The sequence below is a fragment of the Megalobrama amblycephala genome, linkage group LG3 (genome assembly GCF_018812025.1).
Source record: "Megalobrama amblycephala isolate DHTTF-2021 linkage group LG3, ASM1881202v1, whole genome shotgun sequence".
NCBI classification, from domain to species: domain Eukaryota; kingdom Metazoa; phylum Chordata; class Actinopteri; order Cypriniformes; family Xenocyprididae; genus Megalobrama; species Megalobrama amblycephala.
This window is the reverse complement of record NC_063046.1, coordinates 54,821,274-54,846,886: the sequence shown is the minus strand read 5'-3', so window position 1 is coordinate 54,846,886 and position 25,613 is coordinate 54,821,274. Positions and strand designations below refer to the sequence as shown.

The following is a 25,613-nucleotide window of genomic DNA, read 5'->3' as shown; positions in this document are numbered from 1 at the left end:
AGAGTACTCGGCACCATTTGTGCTATGGACAAAAGTCTGTTTTGACTTGGGCCAGTAACACCATCCAGAACTCTCTAGCACAAGGGCTGCAGAGTTTACCTCCAGGCCTCCAGCCCTAATCAAACACATTTGAAAAAGCTCAGAAACCTTCATATTTAAGTGTTCTGAGCACATGAATGACCAAGTCAAGTCATATTTACATGTGGAAAATTCTAGAATTCTGAATGATACCCAAGTTGCTGTGTTGTGCGTTGGAAGGTGTGTGTTGATTTTTATTAGATGGCGGAAATGCTGTTCTATGTAGTATAGACCAGAGATGTCCAAACCAGGGCCGAGATTGAGGAAACAAATGCACACATTAATTCAAGAAAAACCATGCTGCCAAGTTTGAATTTCTGCATTATCTATACAATGTTATTAATTAATAAATTAATTAATTAATTAAGTAATTAATTAAAAATATTTTAACTAGTAAATGTTCTGTCATATGAAATAGAAATCTACTTTGCATATTTGCCAATTATAAATCATAATTTATTTGTGGATTGATTTAAACATTCATTTAGTTTCTTAAATGTTCAAATGTTCTTTATTTAATTTTTTTTGTAATTAAAGTAACTAAAATATAATCAAAACAGCAATAAAGTTTAATTTTACAATAAAACTGTGACAAAAAAACTGATTAGTTAAACAATTTGCAGAATGTTTTAAAATTATGAAATTATAAATGATGGAAAACAAGGTTAACCACTTTAAATTTATTATAACAGTTTGATATAATGCAACTTTTAAATTCGGTTCACGGACCTCAATCAAGTTTGATATTTGGCCCTTCATTGTAAAAATTTTGGGCATCCCTGCTATATCCAATATACTATAATTAGTCTATCCAGCTTATTTTGCAACATGGAAGTAAGCGATTTTTTTTTTTTTGACTGTACTATTCATTATCAGCTATGACTAGAAGAATAACGAAAAGCAATAAACTAACCAGTATGTTTATAATTACGACAATAGATTAAATTTATATGATAAGAAAGAGAAGTTTGTAATATCAAACAATATAACTAGCTGTTTTCTATTTCTATTATCTGGCTATAAATAACTAGAAGCGGATGACATTCAAGTTACAAATGGCCACACCTGCTTTCACCCAAAAATGAAAATTCAGTCATTAATTACTCACCCTCATGTAGTTCCACACCCATAAGACCTTCGTTCATCTTCAGAACACAAATTAAGATATTTTTGATAAAATCCGATGGCTCAGTGACGCCTCCATTGCCAGGAAGATCATTTCCTTTTTCAATGCCCAGAAAGGTACTAAAAACATATTTAAAAAAGTTCATGTGACTACAGTGGTTCAACCTTAATATTATAAAGTGACGAGAATACTTTTTGTGCACCAAAAAACAAAATAATGACTTTATTCAACAATATCTAGTAATGGGTGATTTCAAATCATTAGTCTTCACCCTAACCCCTTTATAACTAAATCTTATAAACTGGTACTGAACAAAAAGGAAAACTAAGAGAAGCTGGTACTAAAATACGTGAACAGGATGGTAATGACAGAATCATATGTCATTTTGTGTGTCCATATATGCAGTGGTCACAAAGGACGGAGTGTACATTTTGGATATGGCAGCTAAAATTGATTCTGCGGCCGACTACATCTGCAAGCCCAGATGGGGTGATGTGGAGTTTCCTCCTCCGTTTGGCAGAGAAGCTTATCCTGAGGTACAAGAGGACAAAGGTCATACCATTTCACACAACTGTCAGATAGCACATGTTCTGTGGCTCATATTTTCAGTTTTATGTGTGTACAGGAAGCGTACATAGCAGATCTCGATGCTAAGAGTGGAGCCAGTCTGAAACTCACCCTGCTGAACCCCAAAGGACGCATCTGGACCATGGTGGCTGGTGGCGGTGCATCAGTGGTGTACAGGTGATGCTGCCAACATCCTGTGCCCAGTTGCATATAAAACACCTTAAGTGTAATTTTCCCTTAAAGGGTGGTTCACCCAAAAATGAAAATTTGTTGTTTATTTAATCACTGAGTACCACACTTTTAGCTAAAAATCATTTTTTATTATTCTACTGAAGAAAAAAAGTCACCTACATCTTGGATGGCCTGAGGGTGAGTAAATTAACACCAAATTTTCATTTTTGGGTGAACTATCCCTTTAAGAAAACCCTTATGTTTCCCTTAAACTTAAGGGTGTTGAAGAAAATAAACCTTGTTGCTTAAGGGTTTCTTTAGGTGAAACATCATAAACACTTAGAATTTCCTATATTTCACCGTCAGTTTTTTAGTGTTAAAAAAATTTGACCAGCATCAACAAATGATATATTTACTGAGGTGGCACAGAGGCTGCATCTGACATTGCATGTTTATTTACACTTACTGTATATACAGCAGACTGTTTAATGCTACTCAAAGGTAGCAGCAAACAGTTGCATAGTGCTATGTGATTAATGTAATTTTAAATAGCCTACATAAAGTATATAAATTATAAAATTAAAAAGCAGGAACTCATTACAGGTTAGGGCTGTAATATTAATATTATTATTTTTGCCCTTGATATTGTAATAATTTTTATTAATGGAATACATTACAAACATTTTTGTGTGTGGAGAAACGGCATATTCTTTTAGTCTACACAGTCCACACATATAATAAATTATAACAAACATATTATAAATAAGTTTGCTTCATAGACTTCATATTGGTTGACTTGGGAATAATTAATAAATTATATTGGGAATTAAATTGGGAATAAATTATATACTGAAAGCAAGCAAAAAATGCCACCCATCAGTAAAGCGTTCAGTGAAGAGCTTTTGAGGTTTTGGCAAGAACTTCTGTTTTAATCAATCAAGCTGTCTACACTGCAAAATGAATCTCTTTATTTACATCTATCTGCACTTTTGTTGTTTATAATGAGAGAATTGGCAGAACTGCAGAACTCTGTTGGAGTGTAGTCTTAACAAAACTTCAGCGTTTTCAGCAGATTTCATCTTCACCAGTGATTAATATAAAGCCTCTGATTGGCCATTACATTTATATGCTCAACAGATACATGTGTGATCAATTATAAATGCTCAGCACTGTAAAAAAAAAAAAAAAAAATGCAGTAAATTTTTTGATGCAGTGTGAGCAGATGATGTAATGCTGCAGTTGACACTTTTTATTCATTTTCACATTTGACTTTTTATTCATTAATTTTCACATTAAAACAATCATAATCGTTTTTGGTGTAATTGTGCTGGGGCATTTTTTGGGGCATCTATGTTCATTTTGGTGGCATTTTTTTCCCCATGCCCCTGTTCATTTCTGACCCTGAGATGAAACAATGGTGTAGCTATGGATGTGGATCCGCCGCGGCTCATCTGTAGTTGTTGCGCCTGCATGTCATTTAACATTAGAGTATAATCCTCAAGCTGAATTACATAAGAAAACATAAGAACACTAAAGGTGCTGTTCAGCGATTAGAAACTTAAAAGCATTTAATCATAATTATGTATTAATTATATTCATTATATAACTTAAATTAGCGCTACAACCCAGAATCTGCTCAACCTTGATTTAGATGGTATGGAGGGACATACATTTGCCATATTTCAGACACCTCTTAAAAAAACCCTTACCAATATTTAGTGATCGCATTTGTTACTGACTGTAGCCTGTATAAGTATTGACTGCTATATACATTTATGCATTTCTCTGTCATTCATTATACGCCGTGCAACATTATATGTCATCCAATAGGAATTTTGTTATAACACAGTACATGTTTGTGAAATATTATTTATTTACAGTGATTTTCACTCCAGGTAAATATGATTATGTGTTCTATTCACATAGCTACAAATGACTTATTAGAATTCCTGCTATTAAATAACTTCATGTTCCTTTTCTCCTGGTTCAGTACAACGTTTTAAAAAGAGGTCTGCATGTTCTTTGTATGTTTTATAATATTTGATCAGGCATATTATTTTATATATATATATATATATATATATATATATATATATATATATATATATATATATATATATATATATATATATATATATATATATATATATATATAACTGGGCTGCATATGTGATCATTGTGGGTTAACACTTCACAATAAGGTTTCATTACAATAACATACTTCTTTAGCATTTAATAATCTTAGTCAATGTTCTTTTCAGCATTTAATAATACATTTTTTAAATCACGTTGAATCAGTTAACCTTACTGCATGCACGGGGAACATGAACAAACAATGAACAATTGTATTTTTATTAACTAACATTAACAAACATTGCTTATTGTTAGTTCATGTTAGCTAATGCATTAATGTTAACAAATCAGACCTTGTAAAGTGTTGCCCTTGTTTGTTTAGTGACACCATCTGTGATCTGGGTGGAGTAGATGAGCTGGCCAACTATGGGGAATACTCTGGAGCTCCTAGTGAGCAGCAGACGTACGACTACGCCAAGACTATCCTCTCTCTAATGACCCGCGAGAAACATCCTGATGGTGAGATTGTGTGTGTGTGACCGAATGGCATGCTTTTTTAGCTAACTAACTACTAGCATGAAAAATATAAATAATAGAAATGTAAAAAATAATAATAATGTTTTACCTTATACAGTAGTGACCAAAAGTCATTTCCAGCCCAGGAAAATCTTCACCTTTTATCCAAATTTTATAATTTTTAAAAAAAGATTGTGTAAGCATATTGCGTAGTTGTGCTTGGGGTCAATTGTTTCATTCGTGATAATGCAATGAAACTTAACAAATTGTGTGGACATCATTTTTGGCTAGGCTGTGATACAAAGAAATGATGAACATGCCAAATCAAGAGAGAATCAACAAAATATTAATAACTGATTGTGTTGTAGTCAGTGCATACTTTTTTTCTGTGAGCTTTTTGTTTTTCTATGTATTTTTTGCATAGTGAAATAAAACCTGCAGCTGTAGTTTGCCTTTTTTGCCAAATAATTTTGTCAGATAAATACCTTAAACAAGATTAGTGTTTTGTTGTTCCCTAGTTTAATATAATAAAATATATATATATATTTTCCTCATATTTTGATCAAACTTTTAGGGTCATTAAAAACAAATATTCCCTACGGACATCCCTTTTGGCCAGTACTGTACTGTATATAGTGTTATTTCTGTCCATTGTGATTTCAGTGTGTGTGGGTCTCCTCCAAAATAGAAGCCTAGCAATCAAAAAAACACAAAATAGTGTTGCTTGTTACGGTCACAGCTGGTTAAGACAAAACCTCTGATACATTTTGTCACTTTATGTTGTGTCTAGGTGGTTTAAATGTAAAGTGTGTAATTTATGCACCTCCAAATGAAATTAAAAAAAAAAAAATTCCAAATTATAATTTTCCAAATTAAAGGTGTCCTTAGCTACCACGTATTTACACAAAAAAATAAGTACAGTGTATTTATTGTGTTCATATTGTATTGTAAAACACTTTAGCTGCAATACAGGTTTAGTGGCATGGTTAGGTTTAAGTAGGTTAAGGTGTAAGGGAAGGCTCAATTACAAATGCAATTACAGAATTTAATTACATGCAGGTATTTTTTTTTAAATGTAAGTACAATGTAAAAACATGTATATACACGATGAGTGCATTCTATCAAATGGTTAATTTAAATGTTACTAAATAAAAGACACCTAATATAAAGTGTGACCTTTTTATTTTGCTAATTAAAGTTTTACACGGAGAAATAAATATCACCTTTGATAAATATCATTTCAAATTACATTCAAATGAAACTCTAGACATGTTCATCTAATTGAGTCACCTGTTCTATCAATCTGTGGGGCACTGTAATAATTCAGTTACACTTGAGAAATCAAAAATCTGTAAATCCTTCACAAAAATCCTGCTGTTTATGAAGGCATTTCATGGGGGATTGGCAAAACACAATCATAGGCACTCCTGGTAAGCGCAAAATAATAATAAATAGGTAAAAGATCACAACATATTCTTCTTATTAATTATATTTTCATGATAAACACGTGAATTAATACAAGATACGCTGTTAGTGTATATGGCACCATATCGTAAACAGTCGGTTAAGTGAATGTAAACAGATGGGACAAAACTTGGTCTGTGCATGTCTTGCAGTGTAATAACTCCAGAGCAAAGCACTACTTACATACTATGGACTTACTATAATAACAAGGTACTTACTTTGGTAAATATGAGCAAAACAGCCCATGGGACAATATCTTTGGTGTTTCTTCTCTTGGTCTTTCATTAAATAATCAGAAAATCTAACCTTTAATTAAAATTAAAAAAAATTAGCCTCACAGCATTAAAGATTCACCACCATACTTCAGTTCCCAGAATCCTCTGATTAACCCCCTAAGTCCTCAAAATGGAGCCAAACATCATGTAGCATTTGGCAAGATGGAAACCTTAAAGGGTTAGTTCACTCCAAAATGAAAATTCTGTCATTATTTACTCACCCTCATGTCATTCTAAACTTGCAAGACTTTTGTTCATCTTTGGAACACAAATGAAGATCTTTTTGATGAAATCTGAGAGATGTTTGTTGCTCTATTGACTGCCTTTGCAACTACCACTTTGAAAAAGTTCATAAAGAGATCGGAAAACTAATCCATATGAATAGAGTGGTTTAGTCCAGATTTTCTGAAGAGACTCGAACACTCTTACTGTTCCGGAAAAGGTTTGTTCTTGTGTGTCATTCAGGTTAGGTTGAGCTTCTGCTTATGTTTGCTGATCAGTGTTTACATGTGAGTAAAAGCCTAAATTAAATCTGTTCATCATATAAAGCAATCAAGTCTCTTCAGAAAATCTGGACTAAACCACTCGATTCATATGGATCTCTTTTTGAAGAGTCAGTTGCAAAGGCAGTCAGTAGAGAAACGGACATCTCTCTGATTTGATCAAAAAAATCTTAATTTGTGTTCAGAAGATGAACGAAAGTCTTATGAGTTTGGAATGACATGAGGGTGAGTAATTAATGACATAATTTTCATTTTGGGGTTAACTAACCCTTTAAAGGCAGGGTAGGTAAAAAATGTATAAAAATCGAGTGTCTGTAGACCTCTCACGACTGTTTTAAAGACAGCTCATTATTTCCATTCACTCCACCCCCTCCCTTCTGGGCTCCTTCCAAAGCCACGCCCCCAAAACGCATGAACGTGCGACTCCGACCACTGAGCTGGAAGACGCATTATTTACCTGAGACGAGCGGAGAGGAAGGAGCACAGTGCATGTAGTGACATCATGTCAGAATCACATGTAATAAAAATAACTTTATAATTATGAAGATAAACATAATTTAATTCGCTAACGAGTTAGTTATCTATAAGGCAAAGCTAAAAACAGGTTGCATGATACACGTTTTTCCATTACCATCATTTACACTGTAATGAAGATGAATTTCGTGTAAGATTCATAACATATACGTTGTTCTACAGATAAACAGAGTAACATACACTCAAATATCAACTCACAACTGCATTGCAGACACAAAATAATAACACACACATACAACAAAGTGTGTACGACACACACAGATACAAGATAAAGACATCAGTAAACATAGGTAGAGAATATAAAAACAAAACAAAGGCGAAAAAAACGTGCAGGTAAACTTACAGGTGAACATGGTAAAAGAGTTAGACAGAGGGTAAATATAGTTCTAAGAAAAGTTCCTAGATGCGGAGTAACGTTAGGCCTACTATCTGTTAAACATGTATTTAGTTATCTAAAGCAAAATTATGTGCAAAATTAATTATTTATCGTCTCTACTACGGCTCGCTAAGTAATGTTATGTTAGCTATATTACGCAGTTATGTGTGCTAATGACACATGCTTCATGAACAAATAAACAAAAAAATATGTATGATCAAAATACAAAAAGAAAGATTTACCTGTCCAGCAGAAATAAAGCCATCAAGGAGTCACTTTTCAGCCCCTTGAGTTCCCTCAGTTCTCGCCATCGCTGGAAAGCCACGCCGATATTAACTCGCGTTTTATTTCTTTGTTTATCCAAAGACTTTTTGTTCATTGCCTTTTCTTGTACTGTTACTGTCTTCCTTTTTTGCCTGGTTTGCCTTCACTAACTGCATAGGCCGGTACTGTGAATTTTGCTTGCTGTTTCTCTGCCATTGTTTTGGTATTCCTAGGATCCATGCCTCTTGAATTCCCCAAATCAAACGTGCGCGCGCAAGTGGGCAGGTCATGTGTGGCAAAAGGGTGGTTGCCATGGTTGCGAGAGAGTGACAGCCGCCTAAGCCAATCCTATGTTTCGTCCCGGATGGAAATAATGAGCTGTGTTTAATACAGATTAAACGGTCTAGAGTCACTCGATTTTTATACTCTTTTTATCAGAGTTCTTACATTTTAATTATGCATGTGTATATATATATATATAGAAAGTTTAAACAAATTTGGAACAAAATTTCTTACCTACCCTGCCTTTAAACAGAACATCTAAGACGTTTCCTGTTGATGCTCATTCTGTTGGACTAATGTTGTTCCTGAATTCAGAAAGAGGAATTTGCTGAATTTTAGTCCAATCCACTTCAAAGTCCTGAATTAAACTTAGAAGGAACTTCTTTAATTCAGAATTTTTTTCCCACCCCAATCTTACCTTACAGGAAAGGTGTTGATCATTGGTGGCAGTATTGCTAACTTCACTAATGTAGCAGCTACGTTTAAGGTACGACGACGACTCTGTCTTGATATTCATCATTGTTAGATCATGTCATGTTGTTCTTTTTATTGTTTTACATGTTTCATCATGTTTCATGATACTCATCAGGGCATTGTGAGGGCTATCAAAGACTACCAGGGGCCCCTAAAAGAAAATGAGGTTACCATCTTTGTGAGACGTGGAGGTCCAAACTATCAGGAAGGGCTGAGAGTGATGGAGGAAGTAGGTAAGTGTTGTTGTTTTGTTTTTTTTCAAGGATGGTGCTAAAAACGGGTGTAAACGAGGTCTCAAATGAGATTTGTCTTGTGCAAACACATTTAGAGGTGGAAGAAAATGACCACTTAGTGATTAGGGAAAATATGTGTAATTAATTATAAAATGTATTTAAGTTAATATTATGATTGATTTTGTTCAACCCTGTTTATCCAGTGCATGTTCAGTATAATTGACCCTTCGCTAAGACTCGCCCCCTTAGTTACTGTTGCTTTGTCCGACAAGCCGTAACTCTGTCACACCACACGCAGTGAAAAATACATTGCAGAGCAAAGAGGACGCTGACAACATGTCGACAGATAAGACAAACCAGGTTACTTATGATATTAAACAAAGTAATAGCTTTCAAACTGTGTAGTTTTTAAAGAAATTCAAACAATAAAAACCGTTTTGTGGCTCTTTAATGTGTCGTGACCATGGTCGTGACAGATTGCTGTAGCGCCTCAGCTCAAGAGGCGCTAATCTAACTCCTGACTGCTTTGTCGGACAAAATGGCGGATTCGGCATTTTGATTGGGTAGATAGCTTGTCAATCAAACTCCAGGTGAAGGGTCAATTATCTATCAACTCTTAGAAATATTTTTTCTGGCCAAGGAAAATAACCTTTCTTTAGAGGTCATGTCTTCATTGTGATTGGTTGATCAGGGACAAATCAGTGATCTGGCATTACTTATATTATAAAAACATACAATTTTACTTGGTTAAACAAAAAGCCATGTGATATCCATTCCAATGGACATAGGGTCTGAAGGGGTTAAGGGATATCAATTTGTACAGGATCCCTGCGGGTCCTTAAAAGTCTTAAAATGTTTTAAATTCAGTTTGATCAAATTTAAGGTCATAAAAAATCCTAAATGTCTTAAATGCTACAATACCAGTCTTAATTATTTGGGTAAAGTAAATGTGAGTGCTTCGTAGAGCTCGGCGGTATATCGTTTATATCGTTATGCTTATATCGTTATGGTGATAGAAAGTGTCTCGTTAGAGATTTTGCTTGATCATTTTTAAGTTTTTTGACAAAAAGGCCTTCCCCAAATCTTTTGGTCAGATGTCATTTCACTGTACTGTAATTGCAAGTCAAATTGGAACTTGACAAAATGTCCATGTGTTAATGGAAGTCATTACACACCACACCACATTTCTTCATCTTTTTGTTTCCCTTTTCTTTGCAACAGGAAAGACTACTGGAATTCCCATCCACGTTTTCGGCACAGAGACTCACATGACTGCTATTGTTGGCATGGCGCTGGGTCATCGGCCAATTCCCAACCAGCCTCCAGCGGCAGCGCACACTGCCAATTTTCTGTTGAACACTAGTGCTAATGCAACTGTAAGTGTGTTTTTGATGGCTGATATAAGAGATGGACACACATACAGTGTGTTTTTTTTCTGCATCGAAGCAATTCATTTACTAGTAGAGTTGGCCATTTGTGGTGACATGAGTGAAAGCGGCAGACATGAGCAGCAACATGATGCAGTGACTACCAAAAGGAGTGAAGACGTTGGAGCGTATGTGATCCGTCTTTTGTGAGACATGTCAGAAATTGTTCCCTTTCTGAATGAGTGTGATTTTATATATTGAAAAGTGTTAATGTCATTCATGTGTGTGTGAACATATTGTAAAACAATAATAGTATGTGTCATTATATTTAGAATACAGTTCAAATTCATACATATTACAACAATTATATGAGTAATAACATTGCATCATGGGCAGGCCTTAAAAACAAAAAACAAAAAAAGTCAGTCAATTCACTCAGAGCAGAATCAGTATTTTAACGTTTCTGTTCTTCCATTCCTTCTGTATCATTACAGTTTCAAAAATGGTAGAAAAATGGCTTAATAACGTTATTGTTTTTAAAGGATTAGTCCACTTTTAAATAAAATTTTCCTGATAATTTACTCACCCCCATGTCATCCAAGATGTTCATGTCTTTCTTTCTTCAGTCGAAAAGAAATTAAGTTTTTTGATGAAAACATTCCAGGATTATTCTCCTTATAGTGGACTTCAATGGCCTCCAAACAGTTGAAGGTCAAAATTACAGTTTCAGTGCAGCTTCAAAGGGCTTTAAACGATACCAGACGAGGAATAAGGGTCTTATCTAGCGAAACAATCGGTCATTTTAAAAAAAATATACAACTGTATATGCTTTATATAAACAGATGATCGCCTTGTACGTGCTTCCGCTTCCCGCATTCTTCAAAAAGGTTACGCTGTATGTCCTACACCTTCCCTATTCTACTTACGGAAAAAAACTAAACTGGTGCCGCGTTCGTTACGTAAGTTGAATAGGAACACTAATTTGAACACTAATTTCAAATTAGTGTTTCTGTTCAGGATGATTAAACTTGATTTTGTTCTCATTTGTTCCTTTTGTTTTTTGTTTATAAAATTTATTATTTTCTGGTTTGTTCCGGGTAGGTTTGTTTTCATTCCTTGAGCCAGTTCAGAGCCCTTATTATAGTAAAAAATTCTAGATGGCAGTGGCCCACAAACTCTTCCAGAATTAAGTTCTTTCTTTTGTTCTTTCAGACCCCAGCAAGAACCAGAAATACTTCATTCTCTGAACACAAATTGACCAATAGTGTCACAGATGTCATGACGCCCACAGCAGGTGTTCCACCAGGTATTTGGAGCTCAGTTGATGTTTAAAACAATCAGTCACTGCAACTTTTAAAGACAATTTTGTAGAATTTTAACCAGCTTCTTTGCATTGATTCTGAATTTTGCATTAATTCTTTAACTGTAGCTCAATTAAAGGTGTGTTAAATAACTTTTTTTTTTTTTTAAGTTTAACTGAACTTTATACTTATGTCAATCAGTGTGGATGCCGCATCACACAAAATTTAAGATTTGCCAGCATCTTGTAATTTGGTGTACCTTTAACTAACATAAGCAATTCAAAATGTTTAAGAAAACCTATTAGCCATATTTTATTATTTTTTTCTGAATGCAAGGTAACTTATTTATATCAACACTCCAAAATAACTATCAACTTAAATGCTCTAAACCAGGTCATCTACCAGTTGTTTGGCAATTTTGGTTGACTGTTTATATACAAGAATAAATCCTAAACTACAATTGTACTGTAAAAAAAACAGCATGCTGTATACATACAGTAGGTACGGAAAGTATTCAGACCCCCTTAAATTTTTCACTCTTTGTTATATTGTAGCCATTTGTTAAAATCATTTAAGTTAATTTTTTTTCCTCATTAATGTACACACAGTACCCCATATTGACAGAAAAACACAGAATTGTTGACTTTTTTGCAGATTTATTAAAAAAGAAAAACTGAAATATCACATGGTCCTAAGTATTCAGACCCTTTGCTGTGACACTCATATATTTAACTCAGGTGCTGTCCATTTCTTCTGATCATCCTTGAGATGGTTCTACACCTTCATTTGAGTCCAGCTGTGTTTGATTATACTGATTGGACTTGATTAGGAAAGCCACACACCTGTCTATATAAGACCTTACAGCTCACAGTGCATGTCAGAGCAAATGAGAATCATGAGGTCAAAGGAACTGCCTGAAGAGCTCAGAGACAGAATTGTGGCAAGGCACAGATCTGGCCAAGGTTACAAAAAAATTTCTGCTGCACTTAAGGTTCCTAAGAGCACAGTGGCCTCCATAATCCTTAACACTCTGAGGGTATCGCCGGCGATAACCACCGCGGTTTTTTTCTTACCAGTGTGAAAGAGACTCAAAATACTCTGTTAATGTTGCACATACAATTAAGAGTTATACACCATTTTAATCTGTGGAATATCTTCTTTTATTTGTGTACACTCAGAGTAAAAACAAAATGTTGTGCTTTTTGTAAAATAAAGAAAACTAACATGATGCGTGATCTCTCGTCTCCCTCTGAAGGAAGTCCAATCTGATAGTTCTCAGAAAATGAACTGTAACTTAGTGAATACTAATCACAAAAAAATTATACTTATGTCTGAAAAAACGTTGAAATGTCAGGTTTTAAATCGTGTAAGTCAAATCGAAAACAAACATTCTGTGTTTATGTAATCTGTATGAAAAGAGAGCCATGTCAGAAATCCGTGATTCAGCTCATTATCCGCTAATGCGGCCACGCCCACGGAGGGAGCGCTATTCAGACGCAAATTCAGTCAATACATGCATACATCATCTCAATCGTGTATTTAGTGTCTTGAAAAGTGTTTTGAATAGCCATAGTTAGCGATCTCTGGCCTCTGTTAGTTCAGTTATTTCCTGGATTGCCTATTCTTCTTTAGCATTGGCATTTGTGGACTAAAAGTGCACAGAGCGCCCTCCGGCTGCAAGTATGAATTGTAAACAGTATCCAGCATTCACAGTGACGACAATAAATAATGAATAAATACTCCTCTGTATAGAAAATTGACATAAACATGAGAATCCATCAATATTTCTCCAAATGTGCATGCTTTTAAGCTAAAAGCCTATATGAAATGCCATAGAGGTAACATAATTGTTCAGACACTTTGCATCACAGAAATACATTATATTTTAAAGAATATAATAGAATACCATTATTTTAAATTGTAGTAATATTTCACAGTATTGCTGTTTTTTCTGTATGTTTGATTTACACCATGATGAGATTTGAATCATGATCACAGGGTTTTTTCACAGCCTACCTGACTGAAAGGCCTCATTAATATGCAAGTCATTTCAGGTCATTATTATGTGATTCTTTTGTCTTCTCAGGTGAGAATCACCCATTATACATGAGGAGTCACGCCTCCACGCATAATGTGTTTCTTGACCAAAGATGTTTTAGAAAATTTAAATCTCTCTATTGTTTTATATGAACAAGCAGGCAGCATAATTTTTACCTCATTTTGAAGCAAAAACTCTAGTCTACAACCTCAAATACCCAGAAGTCTTGTGAACAAAGATTTAATATATTTTTTTTGGCTTTATTTCAGTGACTTAAGTTTTTTGTTTTTTCAATAACCACGCATAAACGTTATTCCTTCAAAAACACAAACATGTACATACATGTTCCTCACATATTATTGTAGCCTAGTTTGTGCTGAATACAGTGTAATGACACTTTTTCCATTAATATGTTTATGAACAACTGAAAAAAGCACAAATGTCAGGGCATGTCAAAACTTCTCCAGGGTCCCAAAAATCCTCAGACCCCTGAGGGTTAAATGGAAGACGTTTGGGACGACCAGAACCCTTCCTAGAGCTGGCCGTCTGGCCAAACTGAGCTATCGGGGAAGAAGAGCCTTGGTGAGAGAGGTAAAGAAGAACCCAAAGATCACTGTGGCTGAGCTCCAGAGATGCAGTTGGGAGATGGAAGAAAGTTGTAGAAAGTCAACCATCACTGCAGCCCTCCACCAGTCGGGGCTTTATGGCAGAGTGGCCCGACGGAAGCCTCTCCACAGTGAAAGACACATGAAGGCCTGCATGGACTTTGCTAAAAAACACCTGAAGGTCTCCAAGATGGTGAGAAATAAGATTCTCTGGTCTGATGAGACCAAGATAGAACTTTTTGGCCTTAATTCTAAGCAGTATGTGTGGAGAAAACCAGACACTGCTCATCACCTGTCCAATACAGTCCCAACAGTGAAGCATGGTGGTGGCAGCATCAGGGTGTTTTTCAGCTGCAGGGATAGGACGACGGGTTGCAATCGAGGGAAAGATGAATGCGGCCAAGTACAGGGATATCCTGGATGAAAACCTTCTCCAGAGTGCTCAGGACCTCAGACTGGGCCGAAGGTTTACCTTCCAACAAGACAATGACCCTAAGCACACAGCTAAAATAACGAAGGAGTGGCTTCACAACAACTCTGTGACTGTTCTTGAATGGCCCAGCCAGAGCCCTGACTTAAACCCATTTGAGCATCTCTGGAGAGACCTAAAAATGGCTGTCCATCAACGTTTACCATCCAACCTGACAGAACTGGAGAGGATCTGCAAGGAGGAATGGCAGAGAATCCCCAAATCCAGGTGTAAAAAAAAATCTTGTTGCATCTTTCCCAAAAAGACTCATGGCTGTATTAGATCAAAAGGGTGCTTCTACTAAATACTGAGCAAAGGGTCTGAATACTTAGGACCATGTGATATTTCAGTTTTTCTTTTTTAATAAATCTGCAGAAATGTCAACAATTCTGTGTTTTTCTGTCAATATGGCATGCTGTGTGTACATTAATGAGGAAAAAATGAACTTAAATGATTTTAGCAAATGGCTGCAATATAACAAAGAGTGAAAAATTTAAGGGGGTCTGAATACTTTCCGTACCCACTGTACACTGTACATTGAGACATTTTTTTACAGCTGTCACTGTAAAATTACAGTAGAAACAATCTGTTTACTATATATGTGACTAAAATGTCATTTTTCAATCAACGACTAAATACAGTAACAGTAATTTAAAACAAAAACAGTATCTTATTGTGATATGTACAATATCTTATTTTACTGTCAAATTTACAGCAAATATTTATCACCGCTTTATCACTTTTTTTAAGGATTGATTGGAGTTTACATCTCATTTTTAACAAATTTGTTAAAAGTACAAATGGTGAAAAACTATAAAAATTCTGAAAGTCTGAAAAACTGTAAAAAGTTACTTACTGCACCTTTAATTATTTTCCTTTTTCTTTGTGCATTTCTCTCTCTTTTCCACTGTTTTTGTCCTGTTAGCAATTGTTTTATTTTATTTCACTTTCATTCCGTCTCTTTTCTCTCCCTATGCTGTTATGTTTTCTTTTTCTGTTCATCATAATAATTAGCTTCCACTCTTTGCCATTCGTGGCCTGTGACGGTCATGTTTAATGCAGCGGTTAAAGGTAAGAGCTCAGGGCTAGTCAAATATTTAGTGTGTTTCTTATTAGTGAATTGTACAAAAGCTTGTTCTGGTCCTCTGATTTAATTGTTCAAAATTGCTGATGTCCAGAATGAGAGAACAGGGTCATTTCTCTGCTCTCAACATTTTTACTCTGTGGATTAATTTAACAGCTTGTCACAAATGTGACAACAATCAGTCAGTGCATGGCACTAATATCACTTATTAGTGCCATGCACTGACTGATTGTTGTCACATATAAATCTCTATAAATGAACGGCAAGGTTACATCTGATACGTAAACTCACACACGTGTGACGCTCACAATGTTTTCAGCGTTTACCATCTCAAAATACATGAAAAGGACATGAACTTCATCTCCAGAGCTGCTTTGAGAGTCACTTCACAAGCTTTTCACAGTTTGATTTGAGAAAAAAATACCATCAAATGCACTCTGAAACTGAAACTAAAACTGAAAGATCTTCAAAACAAAATAAATTTTGGTTTAACTTCACGAAATTATGACAGAAATATATCACTATTGTATACTAAAATGTACTTCTCAAAGTAATAATAATATTGTTATTATTTCTAAGAAATATCTTACAACCAAGATATTTTTTCATCCATGTTTTAAATATATACAATTCTGTGCAGCATCGTATTTGACAAAAATAAAACTGCAATGTTTTGTTGTAAATTATTTGTTTTATTAATATTGTATTAATTTGTAATATTTTCATTTGATTACATTTTAAAAGCTTGATTAAATTGTTAAAGTTTAGATAAATTTGTTTTTAAAACATTCTCAGGGTTGAACAAATATTTGGAAAGCATTTCCTTCCTCATTAATGGTAAATGAATATCGTGATAAATATCGATATTGTATGATATGGAAAAAAAAATTGTGATAATATTTTGTCCATATCGCCCAGCCCTATCTGTACATTACCTACATTTGTTCAGAAAGTTGAACAGGTGAACAGGTCTCCGGTTTGATACCATGGTCCATTTCCTGGTCCACATGACAGCTTTCACCTTATCAATTTTTCATGTGAAACATGCTCTGTTTGAACAAAGTTGCCGGTGTGAATCTTTGAAAGCCATCTTACTCTACATGTGGGCAGTTTTAGAACACCCCAATTTGTCCAGTTTTTATTGAAATATATGCATATTACTCACGTCGTTCCATACTTCTATTACTGACTTTCTTCTGTCAAACATAAAAGACAGACATTTTTGGTCCGCTCAAATATTGCAGGCTATATTTTTGCATTAAAGTACTGCTTGCATGCTGCAATACTGTCATAGCACCAATGTACCACAGAGCAGGTCAATGCCAAAACACTAGACTCAGCCCATAGACTAGTCTTGTCTCTCTTACTAAAATGGCAGTCTGTAATTTGATTCTTAAAGCAGTTTTGGTGCAAGACTATAAGGAAATAACCAATTGCTGAATTTGTCAAAGCTTTTTTAAAAAAAAAAAAAAAAAGATTGAAAGATTTGACAAATTAAGTTTTTTTTTTTTTTTTTTTTTAAGAAAACATTGCAATGTTCGACCAGTCAGGTTGAAAAAGATAGCATCTCACTTTTTTTTTTTTTTTTTACATTGTACCTTATAAAGACCTGAGTGGTCAAAAATGTATTTTTATATAAAAGCACTTTATTTACTAGATTTTCTTAAACTTTCTGGAGCACTTCAGAATATTAGCGGCTAGTAGTAGTAGTAGTAGGTCACCTAGGTACTTTTTGCCAACTGGCTTATGAATACTGTGAATTTGAATATACTAATCTTTTTACATAATGTTTTTCATCTACTCTGTAATAGTGTAATATGCATGTTCTGCTGCAGCCTATGACTTTGTGGCACTCAGGCACAGAATATTTTGCCTGGAGACAATGAACAGCATTGATAGAAGACATAATGAGAAGTTCTTGCATTTTGGTGATGTTTGATGAACACATAATTTGAAAGTGTAAATAACAAACAGAATGTTGTGCCATGCTGCTTTGTGATAAGGTATTGTTTAGTTACTGTTGACTATAGATGTTGAAAATGTTAAATATTGTAATCCACATTTGTTCAGTTTGATCAGCAGTTCTTTAATTATTTTGACTGACCAAGCAAAAATTATAAAAATGTGTGTTTCGTAATGCATTCACATTAAAACATATATAGTGGACTTATTTGGCACACATGTGGGCTTAAATGGTACACATGTACACTAATGACCCACTCCATTTAAGAAAAAGTACTTCCATTTATCTATAAGAAATATCTATAAGAAACCGTGGAAAACTTAGGTCTGGATGGGTTTAGTAGGGTCACTTCACCTAAAATATATTTAAAATATATTAAAATACATTGAAAGCCTTTTTAAACATAAAAATTCTAAATTAATATATGCATTTTTTTTCTTTATTTTATTTACTTTTGTTTGCACCCTTAGGCAAGTGTCTAATTTTATTTTCTGTCCTTTTTCATGTTTCTGGGAGTCTTTTCATGCCCTTATTGATGTCAATTGTTTTTTATTTGTTTTTAGTTTTCATCTAGACACTCATAAACAATGTTGAAAAGCATTTCTTTGTGCATGGCAGAACTGAATGGTCATTTATTTTTTCAAAGTTTTAATTTGTGACATTAAGCAGAGTTGAATCTATGTGTAATGTTTGTCTCTCTACCCCTTTAGCTAAAGCCACGACTCTCTTCAGCAGGCAGACCAAGGCCATCGTGTGGGGCATGCAGACGAGGGCAGTTCAGGGCATGCTGGACTTTGATTACGTGTGTTCGCGTGATGAGCCCTCTGTTGTCGCAATGGTCTACCCCTTCACGTAAATATATTTAAAAAGAACCTCTTACACTGAGTGTTTACGATCAAGCTGTCCAGTGTAATATAACTTGTATCATGTCTAATTCTTGGTTTATTCAGCTCATCATGTGGCACTGAAGATTGTCAAATGTGATTGGGATTTAAGGGGAAGTGCAGGTTTTTATGATTTTTTTTAATTTTATTGTCTTTATGTATTTCAGTGGTGACCACAAGCAGAAGTTTTACTGGGGTCACAAGGAGATCTTACTGCCGGTCTACAAGAACATGGCCGATGCTATGAAGAAACATCCAGACGTTGATGTGCTCATTAATTTTGCCTCCCTTCGTTCGGCTTTCGACAGCACCATGGAAACATTGCTATATCCTCAGGTAAAATCCCACATTGACAGCTCTGGGTTTCTGTTAGATGGTGAATACAGCTAATAAAGTTTCATTTTTTATTTCAGTAGCTAATGCTATGAGAAAGCTTCCCTGCAATGATAATCTCTGAAGCCTGTACAGAGTCACATCAGTTTATTGCCATATTGCTCCTTGATGCACATATAAACAGAGCTCAACGTAGATTTATTCAGATTTTCTGAAGTGATTTCCTTTTAATTTGTGAGTTTGAATTTGAGTTGGCCAGACCCCACAGGAAGTTTCAGTTTTTTTTAACCATTAGTTCATGCATTAAGTATTGGGAATATTACAGTAGGTGCTCAACCAAAATGCCTATTACTCCTACAGCGAGGCCACGACATTAAATACAACCTAGTCACATCCAGGCGGCAAATCACCACCAGGTGGCACAAAGGGACAGTTTGCAAACTGTAATAAAAAAAAGTTGCTGCCTTAAATTTTTAAGTACAATCAACTTGCCTATTTAAGTAATTTCAACTTAAATTACATTAAATTGACTCAATTCACTGATTAGTTCACTTTTTCAAAATTTCCTGATAATTTACTCACCCCCATCTCATCCAAGATGTTCATGTCTTTCTTTCTTCAGTCAAAAAGAAATTAAGGTTTTTGAAGAAAACTTCCCATAGTGGACTTCAACAGTTACCACTGGGTTGAAGGTCCAAATTGCAGCTTCAAAGGGCTCTACATGATCCCAGACGAGGAATAAGGGTCTTATCTAGCAAAACGATCGGTCATTTTCGAAAAAAATATTAAAATTATATACTTTTTAACCACAAATGCTAAATATTTAGTATTTCTCTTGTGGACCGTACATTAATGATAGTGAAAAAGTGAGAAGAATCAATATTTCTTGTTAAACAAATTGTCTGTGTTTGAAGTTGCTTTTGAATTTCATCGATGGCTGATTATTGTGCTGTTTTCGGACCTGAATATACATTGCACAAGTCAAAATTGAATTAAGAGGAAAACAAAAACAGAAGTTGCATTGGTGTATAAATCACATTTTATTATTACATTCATAATGTAAAATACCAGTAAATAAAATATTTACAAATGTATATATATCAGAACATCAGACTTCTTAGACTTTTTCAGACTTGTCATCTGCGATTACCAGTCATATATTCATTAATACTTTTTGAGAATTGCTTACTCTCTCTTAGAACAAAATAACATATAAATCTCTTAATAGACCTTAGTCAGGTTATATGGCATATTGAATTTAATGCAGATGAAAACGAGGCTGTGAAGGCTCAAACTTTTAAAACTGTTTTATGGAGTTTTTGTCTACTGAAAGTTTTTTTTTTTTTTTTTTTTTTTTTTTTTTTTTTTAAGCAGAGTAATCATACTATACAGCAGGCAATTGAGCTGTGCAATTTTTTTTTTTGATTGACTGACTGAAATTACATCGATGATAAATAGGCTGCGAAGTTAGCAATGCTTGAACTGATATGTTGTGTGTGAATATTTGTGTGTACTTTGCATGCTTGACATTAATTTCATTAAATAAATCACTTTGGAATATGTTGCAGCATGTTTCAGATGATATAAAAATGTGGAAAATACATTATAATTTAGTCTAGAGTAATATCTATGTTGTTCAGACTTGCGAGTGGTGTAAATAAAATCATTTGTTTGCTTTGGAGGCTGCATGAAGAATCTGGCCATCTCCAAGCAAAGGATGTCTCTATTTTCAGGCTAGTGGCCACCACTAGGGGGATTTAGCACATTGGTATTTTGCATATAGCTTTAGCTATGGGTATAACCCTGGTTTCATTAATAAGAGATTAAGATGCTACTCTTCTGTGCTGTCTTTCTGCCAAGTGACAGAAATTTGAAACTAAATGGCACTGTACTCCAGTTACATGTTCATTAAGGCGCATGCCTGAGGTCCACTCTGCGCTATCCTGTGTCTGGAGAACACTGGTGTGCACTGCAGTGGTTTGCCCAAATGGCAACTTACACTGTTTGAAGTCACTCTTTATATACACTATAGTTTTGGGACACCTGCCTTTATGTGCACATGAACTTTAATCACATCCCATTCTTAATCTGTAGGGTTTAATATGGAGTTGGCCCACCCTATGCAGCTATAACAGCTTCAACTCTTCTGGAAAGGCTTTCCACAAGGTTTAGGAGTGTGTTCATGGCAATTTTTGACCATTCTTGTAGAAGCGCATTTGTGAGGTCAGGCACTGATGTTGGACGAGAAGTCTCCGCTCTAATTCATCCCAAAGGTGTTTTATTGGGTTGAGGTCAGGACTCTGTGCAGGCCAGTCAAGTTCCTCCACACCAAACTCACTCATCCATATCTTTATGTCCAAAATGTCTTGGTATGCTTAAGCATTAAGAGTTCCTTTCACTGGAACTAAGGGGCCAAGCCCAACCCCTGAAAAACAACCCCACACCATGATCCCCCCTCCACCAAACTTTACACTTGGCACAATGTAGTCAGGCAAGTACCGTTCTCCTGGCAACCGCCAAACCCAGACTCGTCCATCAGATTGCCAGACAGGGAAGCGTGATTCATCACTCCAGAGAACACATCTCCACTGCTCTAGACTCCAGTGGCGGTGTGCTTTACACCACTACATCTGACGCTTTGAATTTCACTTGGTGATGTAAGGCTTGGATGCAGCTGCTCGGCCATGGAGCTCTCATTCCATGAAGCTCTCTATGCACTGTTCTTGAGTTAATCTGAAGGCCACACGAAGTTTGGAGGTCTGTAGCTATTGACTCTGCAGAAAGTTGGTGACTTCTGCGCACTGTGTCCCTCAACATGTGCTGACCCCGCTCTGTGATTTTACGTGGCCTACCATTTTGTGGCCGAGTTGCTGTTGTTCCCAATTGCCTCCACTTTGATATGATACCACTAACAGTTGACCGTGGAATATTTAGTAGTGAGGAAATTTCACGAATGGACTTATTGCACAGGTGGCAACCTATCACAGTACCACGCTTGAATTCACTGAGCTCCTGAGAGCGACCCATTCTTTCACAAATGTTTGTAGAAGCAGTCTGCATTCCTAGGTGCTTGATTTTATACACCTGTGGCCATGGAAATGATTGGAACATCTGAATTCAGTGATTTGGAGGGGTGTCCCAATACTTTTTGGCAATATAGTGTATATGTAACATAGATGGATAACAAGGTTCTTTTAAAAGTAGTATTCCCCAAATCCCACATTAATAAATAGATCTGAAACTGTCAACTGTCAACCTTACTTTTCTGAATGTAATTAAATCCCAGCATTATATTAGAATTTAGCACAAAGTAATTTATTGACACTTAAAGATATTCTTTGTTTGATAGAATGTTTGAAAAAGTTTACTGTGAGATTTCAAACGTTCAAATGATTTTTCAAAATGAGAAAGGAACCTTTTTAATGTTGAACATTGTAAAAGTGCAATTGAGCCTGAGTTGTGAATGTTTGCACTGATTTGAGTAATCTTGTGTTATTAGATACACACTATAGCTATCATAGCTGAAGGCATTCCTGAAGCTCTGACCCGCAAACTCATCAAATCAGCTGATGAAAAGGGCGTCACTATCATTGGACCTGCAACTGTGAGTGTTTCAAAATGTTTGAGTATTTGTATAGTTACAGTGCCACTTGAAAGTTTGTGAACCCCTTGCAGAATCTGTGAAAATGTGAAAAAATATTAACAAAATAAGAGAGATCATACAAAATGCATGTTATTTTTTATTTAGTACTGTCCTGAGTAAGATATTTTACATAAAATATGTTTACATATAATTCTCAAGAAAAAAAAAAATTTGCTGAATTTATTAAAATGAACCCATTCAAAAGTTTGTGAACCATTGATTCTTAATACTTCGTGGTTACCTGGATGATCTACGACCGTTTGTTTGTTTTGTGATGGTTGTTCATGAGTCCCTTGTTTGTCCTGAGCAGTTAAACTGAGCTCTGTTCTTCAGAAAAATCCTCCAGGTCCTGCAGATTCTTCAGTTTTCCAGCATCTTTTGCAAATTTGAACCCTTTCCAGCAGTGACTGTATGATTTTGAGATCCATCTTTTCACACTGAGGACGACTGAGGGACTCAAACACAACTATTAAAAAAGGTTCAAACATTCAGAAGGAAACACAATGCATTAAGACCCGGGGACTGAAAACTTTTGAACAGGATGAAGTAAGTCCAAATTTTTTTTATTTAGTTTAAATATCAAATTTTTTTTTTTCATTTAGTACTGCCCTTCGGAAGCAACAGAAGATACTTACATGTTTCCCGGAAGACAGATTAAGTACAATTTACCTTGATCTTCGAATTCAAAAAGTTTTCACCCCCTGGGTCTCAATGCATAGTGTTTCCCTCTGGAGCATCAGTGAATGTTTGAACCTTTTTTTAATAGTTGTATTTGAGTCCCTCAGTTGTCCTCAGTCTGAAAAGATGGATCTCGAAATCATACAGTCACTGCTGGAAAAGGTTCAAATATGCAAAAAATGCTTGAAAACTGAAGAATCTGCAGGACCTGGAGGATTTTTCTGAAGAACAGAGCTCAGTTTAACTGCTCAGGACAAACAAGGGACTCATGAACAACCATCACAATACAAACAAATGGTTGTAGATCATCCAGGTAACCACACAGTATTAAGAATCAATGGTTCACAAACTTTTGAATGGGGTCATTTTAATAAATTCAGCTATTTCTTTGGTCTTGTGAATTATATGTAAACATCTTTTATGTAAAATATCTTATTCAGGACAGTACTAAATAAAAAATAACATGCATTTTGCATGATCTCTCTTATTTTGCTAACATTTTTCACATTTTCACAGATTCTGCAAAGGGTTCACAAACTTTCATGCGGCACTGTATATATGTTTATGCATGTGTTTATAGCTGAATATCAACATTAGAAAATTATTTTTGCCTAAAGAAAATAATGTCTGTCATTGTCTGTTACTCCCGAACATACTAATTGGGGTCTGAACATGACATAACCTATTTATTTATATACACCCAACTAGTTGTTCAGACAATACTCAGATTAGTTGATTTATGAAAACTGGTAGCCTTGCACATCTTTACCTGTATTGCAATAACAGGCATCTAATGAGAATCACCACTGATAAAAATGAGAGTAACAAACAAACTCAAAATTCCATACAAACATCCATGGGAGTGTAGTAATGGTCTTAAAATGGTCCTTAATTTTCTTTATGCAAAATATTTGTTTTTTCATGAGATTCTATCACTGTGTGTGTTTTAGGTTGGTGGTATAAAGCCAGGCTGCTTTAAGATCGGGAACACCGGCGGAATGCTTGACAATATCCTGGCATCAAAGCTGTACAGGCCGGGTAGCGTGGCGTATGTGTCCCGCTCAGGAGGGATGTCTAATGAACTCAACAACATCATCTCACACACAACAGACGGGGTTTATGAAGGAGTTGCTATTGGAGGAGACAGGTAACAAACAGAAAATATCCTGTCCTTTGGAAATTGACCTTATGACAAATAAATGACTGACAGTCCAAATAGCCAGTCAAATCACTGCTTGAGAAACCACTGCTTTGTTTGACAAATTCTTTTAACTATGGTAATAATGTGTTGATGTGGCACATGCAATTTGAATACTAGGTGTCCAAAGTGGCTAGTTAATAGGGTATATATGTTGAACGTCACATGACCAAACCAGAAAACTGGTCTCATTGCATCCGCTTGTCAGAGAAAGTGTTAACAGCAATATAAACTTTTAAGGTAATTAGCGAATCTTCCTAGTTCACATTGTTATAGGTGTTTTATTCTATTACATATCTAAACATTAGTGTGAAGAAGAAAAATGAAAAAAGCTTTTAGATATCAATCTGCATATGAGGGACATGCTCATCTTTGCTCACTCCTTTTAAGTTATCTTGAATAAAACAGCTAATTTTTTAATGAAGCACATACAAAAGACCTAAATCGGAAGTGATCCGATCCGAACCCCTATAGTGTTTCATTTCTTTCTTCCCGAAATCCCTCAAAAAGGCAACGATCAGACTTGGCATTCTTTTACACTGACCTTCTTTCATTTTAAACATTCATTTTAGACATTCTGTGATTTTTAATTTCTTTTTCTTTTCTTTTTTCATCTTATGCGTGGATTATTTGTTTTTCTTTCTTCTTTCTTTATTTTATTTCAATTTTTTTTATTTTTAATTTGAAGAACAGAAGTATTCTGAATGGAATCCTGTGGTTTCAGCATCTTCGTAATAAATAACATGACATGCAGCCGAAGTAAACGTAATTTTAAGAAAAACACAAAAAAAACACCTGTTTTTGCATCTGTATCGCGTTCGTTAAACACTTGTCCTGTGTTAATGTCAATGTTTATGACTGTTCTTGACACTTTGGTAGATTTTCCCTTGTAATTTTACTGTTTTCTCATCTTCTACCGTTATACTTAGTGTTTCAGCATAACAACCTGATATGAAATCATGTGCTTTCTGATTTTTGCATGATGATAAACTATTATAAACTGCATTTGAAGTAATTTATTCCAAAATCATCAGGTACATTAGCAATCTGACTCGCATCATAATTTTGTTTGACCAACATACAGAAAATAGGGAACCCACTCTTGAAAAGTTGG

At 35.1% G+C, this 25,613-nt stretch overlaps 1 protein-coding gene across 1 annotated transcript in view; it reads left to right on the top strand.

The window, feature by feature from the left end:
* The window catches only part of aclyb (ATP citrate lyase b), a 57,711-nt gene that overhangs the window by 15,304 nt on the left and 16,794 nt on the right, over positions 1–25,613 (top strand). The window contains 12 exon segments of the mRNA XM_048186099.1: positions 1,610–1,740; positions 1,830–1,948; positions 4,398–4,534; positions 8,655–8,716; positions 8,819–8,936; positions 10,158–10,312; positions 11,516–11,609; positions 15,731–15,787; positions 18,474–18,615; positions 18,815–18,983; positions 22,480–22,584; positions 24,252–24,448. Coding sequence (XP_048042056.1) covers positions 1,610–1,740; positions 1,830–1,948; positions 4,398–4,534; positions 8,655–8,716; positions 8,819–8,936; positions 10,158–10,312; positions 11,516–11,609; positions 15,731–15,787; positions 18,474–18,615; positions 18,815–18,983; positions 22,480–22,584; positions 24,252–24,448 — 1,486 coding nt within the window.